The sequence below is a fragment of the Callospermophilus lateralis genome, chromosome 9 (genome assembly GCF_048772815.1).
Source record: "Callospermophilus lateralis isolate mCalLat2 chromosome 9, mCalLat2.hap1, whole genome shotgun sequence".
NCBI lineage: Eukaryota > Metazoa > Chordata > Mammalia > Rodentia > Sciuridae > Callospermophilus > Callospermophilus lateralis.
The window spans coordinates 8,637,868-8,656,508 of NC_135313.1; the positions used below are offsets into that span (position 1 = coordinate 8,637,868).

The 18,641-nt window shown below is 40.4% G+C and overlaps 1 protein-coding gene and 1 pseudogene across 6 annotated transcripts in view; one reads left to right on the forward strand and one right to left on the reverse strand.

The window, feature by feature from the left end:
- Window positions 1–18,641, reverse strand: part of Sp100 (SP100 nuclear antigen) — a 93,397-nt gene that overhangs the window by 24,905 nt on the left and 49,851 nt on the right. For 3 of the 6 annotated variants that reach the window (XM_077110232.1, XM_077110230.1, XM_076865498.2), the window contains exons 9-16: window positions 16,599–16,682; window positions 16,237–16,320; window positions 15,329–15,406; window positions 14,929–14,973; window positions 14,223–14,294; window positions 11,100–11,306; window positions 10,119–10,172; window positions 2,614–2,682 (exon numbers count right to left, since the gene is read on the reverse strand). In XM_077110232.1, coding sequence (XP_076966347.1) covers window positions 2,614–2,682; window positions 10,119–10,172; window positions 11,100–11,306; window positions 14,223–14,294; window positions 14,929–14,973; window positions 15,329–15,406; window positions 16,237–16,320; window positions 16,599–16,682 — 693 coding nt within the window. The remainder of the gene's footprint in view (window positions 1–2,613; window positions 2,683–10,118; window positions 10,173–11,099; window positions 11,307–14,222; window positions 14,295–14,928; window positions 14,974–15,328; window positions 15,407–16,236; window positions 16,321–16,598; window positions 16,683–18,641) is intronic. The other 3 variants (XM_077110233.1, XM_077110231.1, XM_076865500.2) reach the window with 3 other exon arrangements.
- On the forward strand, window positions 17,204–18,345 carry LOC143406739 (nucleosome assembly protein 1-like 1 pseudogene; annotated as a pseudogene).

Here is an 18,641-nt window from a genome sequence, read left to right on the forward strand (position 1 = left end):
TGAAGTCAAACTGTAGGAGGAAAACAAAGGAGATGGGACAATTCCAAAATTAAAAAGGACATAGATTATAGAATTCAGAAAAGGAAACAAGGATGTTTAAGAAGGATTGAGAAAAATCAGTAGAGAGAAAAGAGTCAGTGGGAAACCATGAACAGATCATCGGAGTTTCTGAAGGAAAAAAAAAAAATAGAAGGAATACTTGAAGATAAGTCAAGAAAAAGGTACGTGAAGTTCTAGCATCACATAGAACACATGTATCACCAGTACATGTGTTTTCAGCCTGTGGCAGAGACGGGCGCTCAAGACCGTCAACCCTGAGACATATTCCAGGAAATTTACCATGCCTCAAAGTTACAGGAAGGATTGAATGAGTGGCCTAGGCAAAAAGATCAAGATAGGGGATCTTATCAGCTACAGAATTTTCCACAGTAACATTTAATGTGGAAAAATCTACAAGATATTTCTATAAATAATTAGCAAATTGTTTTTCAGGTATAATTAACACAGACAATTTCAAAAAAGAGAATCCTGGGGGGATGTTGTTTCTTTGATCCCTTTTTGAGAAAATAACCTAAATCACTAAACCAAGGCAGTTATTGGAAAAATGTTGGCAAAAGGACTAAAATATAAGGAGTGGGGTGGACTAGAGGGAAATATGGGTAGTAGAGCAAGTTTTTTATTTTATCACTAGGAGTCAAAGGGTATTATTTGGACAAACCCAGGAGTAATTGTGAAGTATTTTTTAACAGCTGAAAGGCAATAATCATGGTCAAAAATTGAGTGGGTGAGGAGACTGAACACACTCTGATTTTACAAATCTGGATGGGATACTAACGGGTACCGTCTAAAAGAGAAGATCAAGGGTATCATAAAAAGACAAATCTAAGAGTGATGACAAGAGCAGAAACCTAATCCTTAAATATCCAGTGTCTTTGCTCCCACCAGTGCACACTAGGAAATGGGCGGGGCCAGAATCTAGCCACCAGAGCTAACTGTAAGGAATGCAGTGAGGTATAGTCTCAGCTCAGTGGCCAGGTGTCCAGCGGAACAAAAAAATACCAACCTTCCTAGGTATCTGAAGCACACCCACACCCACACAAAATGCAAAGAGACAGAATGTAGAGTGTTGACATTTCAAAAACCCCAAACCCTAGAATTCAAAGTAGAAATCAATGGGACCAAACAAGATCAAGCATCTTGATGTCCATAAAAGTAAATGTGCTTGACTCATTTGAAAAAGAAAATTTTAGATCCAATTACAAAGTTAAACCCAACTTTTCACTACATACAAGAGACTAACTTAAACATATATTTAAAAACAATGAAAATAAATATGCATTGAGCATATCTCCACAAGAAATCAGGGCTTATCACTGAATCTCAAAGAAAGTGTAATTCAGGCCAAAAAGTGTTCAGCAAGGAGAAATCATAGGAGACACAATAAGAAGCAGAAATAGAAGCCTTTTTTTCTTTAGCTCATGAGATCACTGGACAAGACAGAGGAGGCTATGAAAGACCCAAGTAACACATTTAACAAGGCAGACGTGGTCCCTGTGTAATGAACTCCATAGCCAGAAAATAGAGCACATGCCCTTTCTTCCCCTTCTCTTAAATGTCTCCTGAGTCAAGGAGAAAATACAAATTCGAATTGTGGGATGTCTAGCCAATAACAATATTGAAGACACCACTTACAGGAACCTATAGAAGACTGATAATAGAATGCCCGCAGAAAAATATCAGCCTTAAATAATTAATCAGTGATAGAAATGACAGCAATTGAATTAAAACACCTGCCTCAGAAAGGTTAAAAAATATAAAATATTCCAGATGACATAATTATAGGCTCAGAAACCCCCAAAGAAGCAATTAATAATAAGAAAAATCAGAAAATTTCAGATTATGGAAATGAATAGCTTTCGTATATAGGAGTAATGAGTGATCAGTCAAAAGGTGCACTGGGAGGAAAGACAGCAATTACAACAGCAGCAGCAACAATGGACAAAACGGAAGGCCTGCATCCCCCATAGAAGAGAAAGCTGAAGCACTCCTGAAGGCAGGAAGGGCGGGCGATGGGCCACCACGCTGTGTTCTTGGTGGGGAGTCTCAGCACCACAACACGCTGAGACTACCCGTGAGAGCTACGGGACCCTGACAGACCACTTTCCCCAGCTCCATCTCTCCAGCTGGTGACCTCCAATGCCATTCTGTAAAGGACCATGTGGAGTCCTGTCTTAGGCCTTTGCAATGAATACCTGCCTCAGCTCCCTGGCTCAGTCCCTCGCCTCCTTAAGATCTTGTACATGGTCTGTTAATGAGGTTCTCCTTGTCCACCATTCCTAAAATGAAATGTTTTTATCACTCTACACCTGCATTACTCTTTGTTCCTTTATATATTATTTACATACTATTATATGCTATATAATAATATAATCTATTATTATTTGTATGTTATTCCGTTGTTCCATATAAAATATTACACATTGGACTAGGGGTATAGCTCAGTGGTAGAGGGCCTGCCTAGCATGCCTGAGGCTCTTGGTTTGATCCCCAGAACTGCAAAAACCTAAAATAAAAATAAAATATGATATATTTATTTGTGTATTTTCTACATACCCACAGTAGGATGTAAGGTTGATGAGATTTTGTTCATTTCTTTATCTCTGTTGTGCAGCGTGGAAATATCTGTTGAACATATAAATGAAGGATGTGAAAAGGAAACAATAGTGAGACCACTTGAGCTCATGAGCAGGAAGACTCAATATTTTAGACATGTCAGTTCTCCATTCTATGCAATTTTGATAAAAATAAAACAGGGTTTTAAAGGGTTGGCAAAATGACTAAAATTCATGAAGAAAGGTGGCGCATGCCTGTAATACCAGTGGCTCTGGAGGCTGAGACAGGAGGATTGAGAGTTCAAAGCCAACCTCAGCAACTTAGCGAGGCACTAAGCAACTCAGTGAAACCCTGTCTCTAAATAAAATACAAAAATGGGGTGGGGATGTGACTCAGCAGTTAAACGACCCATAACAACAACAACAAAAATCATGATGAAGGGAAAAATGGACATAAGAGCCTAAATAATTTTGAGAAAGAAAACCATTGGGAGAATATTAAGATATATGCAATTAGAGTACTTTAATAGAGTATGATATGTACTAATACAGAATAGAGAGAGCAATGGATCAGTCTAGAAAGCCCAGAAACAAATCTGTCTGTCTATCCACCTACCTGTCTCTGTGTGTATGTATACTACCACTGAGCTACAACCCCAGCCCAGCCGTGTGTGTGTGTGTGGCTTGATGCAGACCATGTATGATATTGCAATATCTTTGAATAAACTGGGACAATTGGTTGCCATACTGGGAAAAAAATTAGACCCCCACCTAATGTCACACTGAAAAGAAATCAACTCCAAAAGGACTAAATATGTAAGTGAGAAAATAAATAAGGATGTCGCAGTCTAGTATTCTCAAAAGCAGATCTTGGTCAGTAAGCTCACGTTTGAAACAATCCCAAGGAGCAGGAGTGAGGAACTAGGAAGTGGGAAAGGGAAGAAGGAAAGCCAATTGGTGTCCAACTCGTCCTCCGTCTTGCTGGGAACCCTCTGAAGAACTGTAATAGTGGCTGTCAGAGGAGCTGGGGAAGCAGCTCAGTGGTACAGCATCTGCCTACCCTGCAAGAAGAAGAGTGGAGAGTGGCCTCCACACTGTCCATCTTGGGTCTGACTGTATTGGTCAAGATGCCCAGTTAAGTAGGAGAGGCAGAAAAGCTCTGGGATGCTCCAGGATTAGGCCATGATTCCTTAAACAAGATTGAAAAGCATGATCATAGAGGATAATATAGACAGATAACACAAAGAAAGTATCTTTTGTACATCAAAAGCATGATCAATCAGGGGAAAGAGGTCAAAGGGAGACAGAAATAGGCTGGGGGAGTTTCTAAGAAAACATCTCTCTGAAGAGGAGATTCTTGAGCTGAAACATGAATAAGGAGCCTTCTGCGGCAGGGAAGAGCATTTACTTATATCAACAGAGATGGTAAGGCTTTGAGGCAGAAAATTGCTTGGTGTATTCAAGGAAGGCAGAGTAGTAACTGAGGCGGGGCGTGTGACAGAGATAAGATTTATAAGGTGATGGGGGCAGCTTATGTAGAGCTTTGAAGGAATAGAAAGACATTTAGACTTTTTCTCTTGATTCAACTGGAAACCATAGAAAGGGTATAAGCAATTGGGTGGCAGGCTGTTGAGTGGAGAATGAATTATAAATGGGCAAGAAGTGGGGTGACTGGTGGGGAGGGCTCTGGTTTTCTCAATGCAAGACAATAGGACTTAAACTGGGGGAGGGGCAGGGGAGATAAAGAGTGAACAAACATGAAATATACTTTTGAAACTTGATGGATTCAATGTGGAAGGTTAGGAAAAGGCAGAAATCAGTACGTGCCCTACATTTTTTTGGCTCAAGCAACTGAAGATATATACCATTTACTGAGATGAGGGTGATTGGTGTGGGTGATAGGGTTGCAAGTACAAACCATGAAGTCTGTTTAGCATATAAAATTTGAGAGAGACACCTATTAAAATCCAAGTGGCTATTTGGAGCAAGAAGTTGAATTTATGATTTGGCAGTTCAAAAGAAAGGAGGAGAAATATAATTGGCAATCATAAACACGAAATTTAAAGAACAGCATGGTTAGAATGGAGAGAGTACTGTAGAGATGGGAAGGGACGCAGGTCTTTCCATCATGTAGACGTCAGCAAGTTCAGAAGGCCACCACCAGTACTACCATTCAACACCATCATCAACACACCAGCAAGTGACAGGGAGGCACTATTAGACAGTAAGAGATTGTGGGTCTCAGAAGACAAAAGAAGAGATTGCATTTTAATCCACCTGACTTGAAGGGGCTGTGTTCTCCCTGTCACCCACCTGATCATGGTGGTGCCAAGGCCTGCTGGGTGCTTGGAGGCAAAAGGCAGCCAACACCCCCAACCTTTAAGACCACGATCAGGTGACCACCACTGGCCACTCTCAGATAAGCCACACCAGCTCCATCCTCTAGACTGGAGAAACAGCTTTCTGAAGCCCCAGGCTCCTGGGAAGGGGTCTCTCTCCCCTTCCACTATTACCTCCACACCTGCTGCCTTCCTTCTGCCTCACCTGTGAGGCCAGTAGGGTCACTCATCTATGGCCATTTGTACATCTGTCCTTGGAAGAAGCCCACCAAGAATATGTAGTCTAGAAGCAGCCTCACCTCACAATGAGGTCTGCAGAGAACCCACATTAGATTGCAGCGTATCTATGACAGAGAACATAGATAGTGGTGTAGAAATAGAAAACACTAGAGAAATAGATAATGATGGTGAAAAATCACCACTCTTCTCACAGGTAGTTTCCTGACATTTCTGATACATCTTTTCATATTTTTGTTTGTTTTAACTGTGTATTTTGTACAATCATATATTTGGATTAAATTTTCACACACTGGTAGACTTAACTTATTCATGAAAATATATCATTCAATAACTATTTATTGAGCCCTTATAGCTAATTAACCCCAGGAGCTGAGGATAAAGTTGTGAATAACATAAAGTCCTTGCTACAAGGAGTTTATATTCTGGTGAGGAGACAAATAATGAAAAATAAATACATAAGATGACAGAGTACTATAATGAAAAGTAAATCAGAATGAAGGGATCAGAGAGCAGTGGATGGGGCTGTGTGTGTGTGTTTGTGTGTGTGTGTGTGTGTGTGCACTAATTTAATATAGAGGACGTGGGACGAATCTCTAGTAAGTTAACTTTTGAGCAGATATTTGAAGGAAGTTAGAGTCATTCATAGATTCTGTCCTTCATTGGTCAAGATGCCCAGATTATTCCCTTAGGAAAACCACTGTAGGCTCTGAGTTGACTACCTTATCTGTGGAAGTGAGGGTCACTGTGACTTTCCTGCCATGTCCTGCAGGCTGAGCTATGGTGACTTCATCTGTCACCAATGAGATGCTAACCAGTCTTCAGTGTGACCATAAACTTGAGTAAAGGTTTTTGAAGTCTTGGCCTCTCTGCTGAAGCCTTGCACACTTGTTTGGGGTGCCCTGGTCCTCCCAAGTTGGCTCTTCCTTCAGTTTCACCAAATTATCTATCTTATTCCAGTAACAGTGGACAATTACAAAGACCATTTTGTATATCCTCACCCAAAACAGGTACCTTGAAGGGAAACTGAGATTCGGTAATCTTTGATATAGATGTGGTCTGATTTGCCTGGAAAGAACAGTTGAGGAAGGATCAAGAATGTGAAGTGGGTAAGTAGGTCAATAAAAAGGGGGGTGTGGTGAGGCCCACAGGACGAGGTCTTGTAAGTGGAAACTGCATTTTGAAAAAAGAAAGAGTGTAGAAAGCATTTTAATGATGCCAGGGATAATTATTAGCCTATAAATACAAAATAATGATTATAAAATTATTATTTTTTTGATAAATTATTTAAATTATTTAATTTTTGATAAATTATTAAAATTATTTAATGATAAATTATTAAAAAATAATAACCATCCTCCCACTTAAATATTGAAATAGTTGCTCACATTTTGTATTTAGGTGAAGACAAGAAAGGAAAGGTAAAAATTAAAAAATAAGAGGTCTCAGCCGGCTCAGATTGAAGCAACAAGAATTATAGGCCATAGTAGAAAAATCTGTATACATCCTTATTTCCTATTTTTAGGTGAAATTCTTTTCAGGCCTTTCTCTATTTCTGCCAATAAAATTAAGCTCCACATATTTGCTTTTCTTATAAGACTAACAAGTTTCCAGAGACTGGGTTTTTAACAATTCTAGAAAGAGATGAAAGAAAATTCTCTCAACACAGTTGTAGAAGGAGAGAGAATATCTGCACCACAAAACTAATAGATGTGATCTGAATGGTTAAAGTGAGAAGTTTTGTAAGAGTCTTATTCTCTGGTAAAATATAGGAACACGTGTCTATTTATAATTATTATATATTTATAATTATATTGTCCTCTGTTAATATAAATCTGTCATTGGAAGAGTTGGAAGAGCAGAATGTTTCTAGTGGTGTTCTTCCAAGTTAGGATTATTGACATTTCTGATGAGACCAATTTCCAAAGGGGCTGGGGTTCTGATTCATCATGCTACTTGATGGCTTAGAACCATGAGACTTCAAGTTACATCTGGATCCTGAAACTGCATGAATGTTGTAAGATCTTATATCAAGTCAGTGACTTTCTGATTCCCTCACGTGTAAATAAGTAGTAAAATGACTATGGATTTTCTATTTAAATTAAGATTTTGAGAGTCTTGTCTCATTTAAGTTCATTGGGTTATTATATAGATGGAAAAACTATGTTCATGGTAACATATTTATAAAATATATAAACTCTTTTAAAAGTGCAGGAGCTATTTTAAGAAACTTCTTATTGGAAGAATATTAAGTAAAAATGAATAAATGGGTAAAAGTCTGTATTATCCCCAAATTAACCTGCATTTAGGAGTTCAATGCATTTCTAATTAGAGGTTCTGTTGGATTTGTGAAGGGGTGGTGGGGGGGGGAAGAATCTTGAAGTTATTCTAAAACTTATCCCCCCCAGTAAGTCATCAGGATGATTCTGACTTCCGCTTTCTCTTTTGTAGTGTCTCCTGTCAAAAAAGAAAAACTAATAGGAATAGGGAAAGGCACTGTGTGGCCTAAGTGGCAACTTAGATCATGATGCAATAGTGTAGGGAGTATTTTTAAAATTCCTAGCTCACATGTACACAAAGAGATGCATAGATCCCATGTGGATTATAGATAAGACTAAAAATGACCAAGTGTTTGACAAATATAGAACAATATTTTTGAAATTTTGATGTAGAAATGGCTATTGTAAACATTATATGAACTCAGAAACCAGTGAGAAAAAGGATGACAAATTTGACTACCAAATTCTTAAATTCCTCTAGCATAAAAGATTCCATTAACAAACCTAAAAGAAAAACAACCACTTGTACAAACTATTAGCAATACACATGACAAAGATTTAGTGTCTATGACATAGGAGGGTATCCATGATCATTCAGCAATGTGAGGAAGCAAACAAACCGCATCTATAGCAAAGAGATTTGGGAAGAAGAAAAACAAGTGATCAAGAGCAAATCAAGTCTTGTTAAGGAAGTCAGTTCCTAAGTCAACATGATAAAGATTTGGTCTCACTTTTTCTTCTATTCGGCACAGGGTCTTTGTTCTAGTGCCTAAGTCTTTGGTCCACTTTGAGTTGAGTTTTGTGCAAGGTGAGAGATATGGGTTTAATTTCATTTTGCTACATATGGATTTCCAGTTTTCCCAGAAACATTTGTTGAAGAGGCTGTCTTTTCTCCAATGTATGTTTTTGGTGCCTTTGTCTAGTGTGTGATAACTGTATTCATGTGGGTTTGTCTCTGTGTCTTCTATTCTGCATTATTGGTCTACATGTCTTTTTCGGTACCAATAACATGTTGTTTTTGTTACTATAGCTCTGTAGTATAGTTTAAGGTCTAGTATTGTGAAGCCTTCTGCTTCGCTTTTCTTGCTAAGGATTGCTTTGGCTATTCTGGGTCTCTTATTTGATGGGATGAATTCAAACTAAAAAGATTCTTCTCAGCAAAGGCAATAATCAATAATGTGAAGAGAGAGCCTACAGAATGGGAGAAATTGTTTACCCCACACGCCTCAGATAGAGCATTAACTTCCAGGATATATAAAGAACTCAAAAAACACCAAAAAAAGAAAAAAACCCAAATAACCCAATATATAAGTGGGCTAAGGAACTGAACAAACATTTCACAGAAGAAAAAATACGAATGGTTAACAAATTATGAAAAAATGTTCAACATCTCTAGCAATTAGAGAAATGCAAATCAAAACTACTCTGATTTCATCTCATTCCAGTCAGAATGGCAATTATCAAGAATATAAGCAACAATAAATGTTGGTGAGGATGTGAGGGAAAAGGTACACTCATACATTGCTGGTGGGATTGCAAATTGGTGCAACCAGTCTGGAAAGCAGTATGGAGATTCCCCAGAAAACTTGAAATGGAACCACCATTTAACCCAGTTATCCCACACCTCAGTATATACCCAAAGGACTTAAAATCAGCATACTATAATGATGAAGCCACATCAACATTTATAGCAGCTCAATTCACAATAGCTAAGCTATTGAACTAATCTAGTGCCCTTCAACATCTGAATGGATAAAGAAAATGTGGTATATATACTCAATGGAATATTACTCAGCTATAAAGAAAAATGAAATGATGGTATTTTCAGGTTAATGGTTGGAGCTGGAGAATATCATGCTAAGTGAAATAAACCAGTCCTCAAAGCCTAACAGCCAAATGTTTCCTCTGATATGAGGATGCTGATCCATAATGGTGTGTATGTGTGTGGTGGGGGAGCTAGGGAAGAATGAAGGAATTTTGGACTGGGCAGAAGTGAGTGAATGGAGGGTATAGGGGTAGTGGAATGAGACGGGCATTATTATTCCATGTGCATGTGTGATTGTACAAATGGTATGACTCTGCATTGTGTATAGCCAGAGGAATGAGAAGGTGTGCTCCATTTGTGTATGATGTGTCAAAATGCATTGTGCTGTCATGTATAACTAATCAGAACAAATTAAAAAAATAAATTAAAAAAAGAGCAATTGAAGAATTCCACCATACTAAAGATGGGAAAAGTCGTGTTAAAGTAGCCCTATAATATTATTTTCATAGTTCAATTAAAGATGCTAATCTATTTATTATCTAGCTATGATATTTTAGTTTAAAAAGCAAGAAAAGGAAAGAATATGTAGAATTATATTATTTAAATAAATAAAATATTTCAAAACATATTTATACATGCATAGAAATATTCTCAAAAGCTATACATTGATGTTTACAAGAAACATTTAAAACATTTAAAATTCAGAATAGAAACATTTAAAATCCAGAATAAAAACATGAAGATATGAACCTTTTGAAAAGTACATTGTTACTTTCAAAGGCATTTTTGTCTTATGAAAGGTATAAAAATGATGATAATAAACCTTAGCATTAAAAAATAGTTCATTAGTAACATAAAAATCAAGCAAATACTTATTTGTTCTTACTTCTTTCCCCACTGCCTTTTCCCAAAGTAGAATTGTTTCCAACATCCGTGGTATCTAGAAAGTGAAGATGGGGGTCAGAGAACTGTGGTTTATAAATAAAAGTTAAAAATATATGACAATTCAGTGTGTGGAAGACTAAAGACCATACTGATGTGATGGGCTTCATTTCTCTATCTTCATTCTAAGGAAATGGACTGGTAGGGAAGATGTAAGGCCTTCCTTTAGTTCCCTGACACTCGGAGAAAGCTCTTGATTACTCTGTGTGCCTGTTTAAGGAAACAGGGATCCATGAAACAAGGATAGCAAGGGTAATCCTGCTCAAATTTTAAGTTGTTTATGAAGATTAGATGATCTCATTGGTGAGTTAATAGAAAATCACTATATAAATCAATAACATGTTGGAAGACAACCATTGGAACTATATATTTTTAGTTTAAGAATAGTTATGTGAGGTCTTTTTCCCAACAGGTAACAGGGCCATTTGTCCTTTTAGGCTTTCCTAAGGCTGTGGAAAAGCTATTCTACCATCTCTCAGATCTACCAGCAGAAGCACACTGTTTCCTTGGTTCTACAGGTAAGGGTGGAAGCCATATAAATCGGATGCTTCAGTATTGATAATAAACAGGACACAGCTGTTTTACACGAACCACATGTAACCAACAGAGCTCATCCTGTTAAACACGTGTATCTAACGCTCTCTTGCCTTTCTGCAGTTCCCAAAGGGTCAGGTCATGCACGTGTAGAGAACAGGATTCTGGCATGGCTGGACCTGTTCCTTGTCACTGTGTACTCAGTAAGTGCTGCAGAAAATGGAAACTTTTATTCTGGATTCCTGCAGCCTGGGGCCTGGGGCCCACCTCCTGTTGGTGAGCTAGAGTCTTCCCAATGTTCTCCTTGAACTTGATCACCTTGTTCACCCTGGATCCCATGACTTCTGTCTCTCTTCCTCTTCATGTGGCCCCACCGCCATTTTTCTCTCACCTTTTACAGCTTCCTCTCCTGACACAGTCCTGCCCAGCAGCTGTGGTGTTTCTGAGCCACCTCCACCCTGATGCCCTTGAGCAGACTTGCCTATTGGGTGAGACGCTCGGCCACTTTCCACCGTTGCTTCCTGGCCTCTTGGCACACCTTTTGGGGAACACAGGACACAGGAGCACTTCTCATTTCCAGTCTCTTGTTGCCCTGCTCCTAAATCATGATTAGTAAAGTAATTTTCATCCATGTTCCTCCCCCTCCCAAAGTTTTCTTTTCCCCTAACACTGGTGACTCCTCCCTCCCACTCCTACATCAAAGGATGGCTTTACCTTTGAAATCTCTTTTGTTATTCCTTAGTGCATAAAGGTGTGTATATGTGTGTATACATATATATGTATAATATATATATATGTATAAAATATACCTCTCTTTTATAGATGATCCCAGAATTTCTTCTTGAAAGAAGAGATTAATCAATAGTGTGTTTTAGAGTTAGAACTAACACTGAAAGAGGAGAGTCTGGATTTAGGGCAAAAGATGATGTGTTCAGTTTTGGAAACGTTGATTTTGGAGCGTGAAGGTCTTGACGTCCAAAGGAGGACTGGAGCCTTCAGAACTTTGGACAGAGGACATTCTCAAACTCAGATGGGAAGACGGGGCTGGCTAGAGAAACCAGAGGGCTCCGTGGAACGCGAGTAATCAGGGCCACCTAGATCCCCGGGGACACCTTACCCTGAAGACTCACTGCTACTGTGAACCATGCCTTGGGTCAGGTTGCTTTTGTCTCATGTTCACCCTGGATCCCATGACTTCTGTCTCTCTTCCTCTTCAGGCGGCCCCACCGCCATTTTTCTCTCACCTCTTACAGCTTCCTCTCCATCATGCCCCTTGGTCCCTGCTCTTCCTGAAGGAATCATCCTCTACCCATCTCATTCCACCTGCTTTTCTGGGCTCATGTCTCTGGGTCTTGTTTTGTTATTGAAGTGACCCTTTTCCACATTCACTTCCCTTTTTGTTCTCTATTTGACTCTGGCTTTGTTTCTGGCCATCTTACCTTGATATTTTAGCATTTTTATCTAGATCTTTGAACTGTTTTTGCAATGTCAACCTTTGCCTATCTATATTTCCTTCTTCTAGGTTCGTTTTCATCTCACAGACACTACTTTTATCCTCATCAAATGCCAGTCCTTTGACACTGACCAATCACCCAGCCTATTCCCTTGCCAGTTGCACATGAGATCTCTACGTTGCAGGGCTTTCGATCAATCACCAACTTTTATTTCCTCGTTTCTGGTCAGCTCCTGAGAGGTACCTTGCAAGTCATCCCTTTTCTCCCCCAAACTCCCCAGTCTGGGATCCTTGGATCCACATCCACTTAGAAAGCCTTGAAACTTATTCAGTCTCTTTCCATCTGGTCACCAAGGTTCCCTTTTCCACTCTTTTCTCTTAACAGTTTTCATTCAGAGTCACCTCCCTTCATCCAAGAGCCAGCTCTTCTTTCTCTCTTGGTCCTCTCAGACCTGTGGAAAACACTGAGTCTGTGCACAAGTCTGCATGCGTATGTGCACATGTGTGTGTGTGTGTGTGTGTGTGTGTGTGTGTGCGCGCGCGCACGTGCACACGTGTTTAGGAGGAAAAGAATGGCTCCCCCCGCCATAGGCAGGTAAACAAAAATAATTGATGATATCATAATTGGCTTCTCCAATCACATATGTCCCTTCTGACTCTACCACTATTCATTTGAAGACCTCTGGATCCCCAGGACACTGAAGAGAAATAAGGAAATGATCGAGTACAGGTGTGACCAGGGAACGAATTTCAGTGTGGTCACAGGGAACCTCGTCTAGCATTCAGACGAGCTGAGAAAAAAATACACCCACCCCATGACTGCACGTCAGGTCCAACAGAGCTGCAGCCTCTCTTCTGTCTGGCCACACCTCATTCTCCTCTTCCTTATTTCCTGCCCAAGGCCCTTCCTCTGTTCCTCCCTGTGAGCCTCTGTCTCTGATTTTGCTGGCCTCCCACGTTGCACTGTCTCTTCTCAGTGTTGCCCTGGATCTCTAGTCCCCTTTATTTCTCTATTAATCCTTTCTGGATGGATCCTTCTAGTTGTTTTGTATTCAAAATATCAGGCTCTATTCCTGTCCTTATTGTCTATCTGTGATTTTCATTTTTTACTCTCCATGGATATGCATGTATCTCAACCTATGTATACACACATGTGAAAACGTGTATATGCTAATGTGTAAATGTGTATGTGCATATACAGCACACATAGTATACATATATACCATAGACCATATATTATAAAATATAATATGTACTTTACATATTATATTTTTATTTGTTGTTGTTGTTAAATGTTTTCTTTCTTTCATCAGCTACTGACACATTTCCCTGTGAATATTACAAGTTCCTTATACTAACTTTTCAGACTCTGATCATGTATCACAGGTTTTTTTTTTCTGCCCATTATATGCAGTAGTCACTCACTGTAAGACATCATGGTTGCTAGTTCCTATTGTTACTTGAGTTTTTGACTCTTACACATTTTGTACATCTATTCTATTGTCCCAAATGGGGATAGCAAGGGTTTACCTGTCCAAGTCTTAAGGCTTTTGTGATGATAAAAACAGATCTTGTTTGTCAAAGTACATGGAAATAATACAATATAATACAATTCTACAGTGAAGGACATCTGTCAAAAACTATACTAAACTTTGAGAGTGATTGATCTGAAGCTTTTATTTCTGACTATAATTACACAGCAGGACCGGTTGTCTTCTTAGGCTTCTACAATTGCAAATGACAAATGACCAGTGTGGGGCTAGAAATCTAGAGACTTTGTGTGAGTAGGCATGACAGATACCATTGCTTTGCTATTTATTTCTCCTGTGACAGCAAAATATATTTACATACATTTAGTTGACAGGGACTCATGCTGTTCAATGTGAGTTTATGATGATTTCCTGCCTCCTTCCATTTTCTAAAGTATTGAAAAGAAGTTTCCAGGATAACTGGACGCAAGTCAGTCAAGTTGTTCAAAATAAAAGGCATCTGGACTCAGTGGCTTTTAGTGCAGAGTCCTGACATCCTGCAGGCCAAGGCGTGGCGTCTAATCTTCTTTACCTGATCCACTTCTCAGGGCTTCCCGAGGCTCCTCTCCATAACTCAACTCTGAAGAGCTTTCACTGCTGCGCCCTACAGAAAGGAAGGAAGTTCCGAGTCAGTCCTCGCCTGTGCCTTAGGATCCCATCCAATCTTTAAAAGGAGGACTGGCAAAGGGAAGCTTGAGTAAGAGGTAGGGATATTCCTGCCACCAGGCCACCCTTTGGCTCCATCTGACCCGCTGGACAAGGTTGCTCCAGGAACCATCCCCAAGGCTGGGGCTGGGGCCAACTTTGCCAGGGAAAGCAGCCCCTTCTGTCCCCATCTCTAACACTTCTGACCCTTTCCCCTTGTTTGCACAGATGTCAGCTTCCACCTGCGTTTCTTACTGGGGGCATTGGACACAACCTTTAAGAGACATCAGCACCTCCATCAGCTGGGCCCGTGATCCTGAGGCGGGTGAGCACTCCATCTGGGAACCCCCTGATCTCAGTGAGTGAGGAATGACCTTGTGCTGGTGCCACTGTACACGTGAGGCCTCTGTGTTATACCGATTAGTCTGACTCACTAATTATAGAAGTATCATGTGAATCATCTAAAATCTCAAAAATTGTATTTTGATTTTAAAGGATATAAAAACCAAATGAGGCTTTTGTGGCAAGGAAAACTATTACAAGGAAAACTGTTAAAAACTCTTGTTACACCAAGAGTTTTTAATTGCTCTTACTTCTTTTCTGACTGTGTATCCTCCAAGTAGACATCCTCACAGAATCTAGAAAGAAAAGGAAAGCAAAACCAGTGACCAGTGTCTACTGAGACAGGATTTGGACTTCAAAGATGCTATAATGATTATTTCTGTCTCTCTAAAAAGGAGAGTTCCCTACCAATGGGGCAGAGACACACATCTTTTAGCTCTACTGCAAAATCAAAGAGTTTAAAAACTGATAATTTTTTTCCCCATAGGTTTGCAGCTAAGTAATTTATCACTGAATCTGGGATCCCTGGGCTGTCTAATCATGCTGTGGTGTGTGCTCAGAGTTTAATGCACCTGGGAACAAGGGCTCTGCATCGTGCCCTGGATGTCCTGGAGCCCAAGTGGCAGAACTTGCCCTTGGCATCAAGCTCACCTGTTGGTGTTGAGATCCGGAGCGCTGAGGGTATCTCCTCCTCACTGGATTCTGAAGAGCCATAGTCAGGTCCTCTCGCTGTAGAAAGGAGCAAATATCCCTTGGAGGTCTTAGTGAATGCCAAGGGAACCAAGAAAGAGGAATCCTATAGAGAGGACACTAGGAACAACTTGGAGAGCTCTGAAATTCCAGGACAAGAATATTCCTTCCCTCAGACTTCTATGATCTGCCTTTCAAATTCATGTGGCTCACCGTCACCTAGCCTGACGCTAAGAAAATTTCACCCTCACTGGGCATCTTGCTTTGCCTTGGCCCCTGTCTTCCTCCACTGCATTCTCTTTCTTCTTTTACTTGTCCTTTATGGATTTCTTGTTGGCTTTATGTCTGCATCTGTATTGATCCTAGCTTCGCTTCTCTTTCAGGACAATCATGGAAGTCTGATTTTGAAGAAGGGGAATCTTCTATTTGGCTATTTCTCTGACAACCACCAAGAATAGGATCATGCCTCTCTCCCCTCTAAAACTTTATAAACTTGAGACAAATGACAATATTAATGAAAAGAAGAACACTTTTCTTACTATATCCTATATAGTAAGGTGGAGAATAAGTACATTATTTTGAATCTTTATCAGTAATAGGTGTAATGATATGCAGTCAAAAAGACTCATTTTATAAGCACATTTTTGCAATGTTTTAATTGCAGCAGTCAATTAAGTTTTTTTCAGTTAAACAACAGTCTAAAATGCTTTCTTAACACCTTCGATTTCCCATTAGGACCAGATTGCAAAAAAAGACATCCTAGAAGCTACAGAATCAGGGCATATGAAGAATGCTCAGAATAAAATTAATCAGGAAAACAGTTGTGGACTCCGCCATTCTGTAGTCCTGGAGTTGCCATCTAATTTTACCTGGAGCAGTCTGGTGCCATGAGCAAGTGGCTTCTTGGGCCTCTTCTTCATCTCTCAAGTCAAACTGGACATGGTTTTTGATCACTGCCCAAAAGAACAGAATTCTTTAGGAGCCTCTGTTGTGGCCAAGGAATCAACTCAGTAGAAAATTCCCTAATAAGAAAACTTAGAAAAACCTTAGGAAAAAAGGTCAGGCCACAGTGATTTGCCTTTCTGATTACCTGCCTTGTGGGTTAGTGACTCGCCATACTTATCCCCGGTGACACAAACACTTCCCTGCAAGGGGCGTCTTTGCGTGGCTTGGCCTTTCTTCCTACAGTCCCAGCCTGCTGTCCCAGCCCGCTGTCCCAGCCTGTCCTTACCAGGATGGTTCCTCTGTGCTGAGTTGGAGATTGCCACAGGCTCTTCTGTGTCGCTGGGGTCGTCCGAGTCCTCACTGCTGATGACTGCACAAAGGACCAAAATCCCTTCAGAGTCTCAGGGAGCCCAGCAGGAGCCCACACAGCCAGGCGCCCCACAACAAGAGCATGAGGAAGACCTGGGAACTAGGGTAACGTGGGGCTCTCTGCATGTGTGTGGCTTGGGGATTATTCCAGGGCTAACCCAAACGACAGAACTGACACACGAGGCAGCTTTTCCCAGCCCACGGACCCTCTGACCTCCACCTCTGCTCCACCTCTTCCCTTTCCTCTGGGCTCTGGCCACCACCCCAGCTTCTGCCTCTGTTTCTGGCAATGGCTCCTCTTTGTGTTGATCTGTTGTTTCTCCATCTCCTCTTGAGAATATCCTGGTTCCCCATTTCCCCCTCGTCTTTAATTCCTACTGCGTTCCTTTTCCTCTTCCTTCAGGAAGGGACAGCCTCTGCTCTCGGCACTGCCCACAGCTCCAGGTCTCTGCTACCTCCCCAGGTATTGCCTGGGCAGTGCCTGGCTCCCCAGACTAGCTGCCCATTTGCAGTCCCTCCAACATGGCAGACACTGACAACAAAGAACATTCTGAACTTGATCAAGATTTGGATGATGTTGAAGAAGTAGAAGAAACTAGAGAAGAAACAAAAATCAAAGTGCATCAGCTGACTTGGTTCCGATGATACAAAATCCTCAGATTCTTGCAGCTCTTCAAGAAAGACCCGAGGGTCGGGTAGAGACACCAACGGGGTACACTGAAAGGTGGCCTAGGGTGGTTAAGAGAGGAGTGAATCCTCTCAGACCCTCAAGTTAAATGTGCGCAGATGGAAGCCAAATTCCACGAGGAAGTTCATGATCTTGAAGGGAAGATGCTGTTCTCTGTCAGCCTCTATTTGCTAAGTGATTTGAGATCATTAAATGGAATTTATGAACCTCCAGAAGAAGAATGGGAATGGAAACCAGATGAAGAAGAGGAAATTTCAGAGGAGCTGAAAGAAAAGGCCAAGATAGACGACGAGAAAAAAGATGAAGAAAAAGAAGACTCTAAAGGAATTCCTGAATTTTGTTTCACTGTTTTTTTAAGAATGCTGACTTGCTCAGTGACCTGGTTCAGGAAGCTGATGAACGTATTCTGAAACACATGAAAGACATTAAAGTGAAGTTCTCAGAAGCCGGCCAGCCTATGAGTTTTATCTTAGAATTTCACTTTGAACTCAATGAATATTTCACAAGTGAAGTGTTCACAAAGACATCTAGGATGAGGCCAGAATCAACAATTCTGATCCCCTTTTTTTTGATGGCCCAGAAGTTATGGGTTGTACAGGGTTCTAAATAGATGGGAATGAAAAGGAAAGAATGTCACTTTGAAAGAAGCAAAAACATAAGGACATGGGACAGTTCGTAGTGTGACTAAAATAGTGATTCTTTCTTTACTTTTTTTGCCCCTCCTGAAGTTCCTGACAGTGGAGAGCTGGATGATGATGTCGAAGCTATTCTTGCTGCAGACTTTGAAACTGGTCACTTTTTATGTGAGCGTATAATCCCAAGATCAGAGTTCTGCTTCACTGGAGAAGCTATTGAAGAAGGAGGAGGAAGAGGAGGAGGAGGAGGAGGAGGAGAAGGTGAAGAAGCAGATGAGAGTTAGCAGTTCTCTGTTGAAGTCAAGAGCTACAGTAAGCTTTTTCAACGTTAGCTGCAGTAAATCTTTTTGATAAAAGCTGTCTGGATGGTTGGGAAATTTTTCTTAATAGAAGAGTTCAAATTAAATTGTATTATTACTAAACTCTCTAATCATGAAAATCTGTTGACCCATAGAGTAACTTGTATTAAATTTTCCCTACATTATGAGCCAATTTTTCCTACCATGTACCTACTTCATGGATGCATTTTGAAATTTAATATAGGGAAGGGAAGAGGAAGGAAATGAAGAAAATGATCCAGACTATGACTTGAAGGATCAAAACCCAGCAGAATTCAAGCAACAGTGAGGCAGGATGT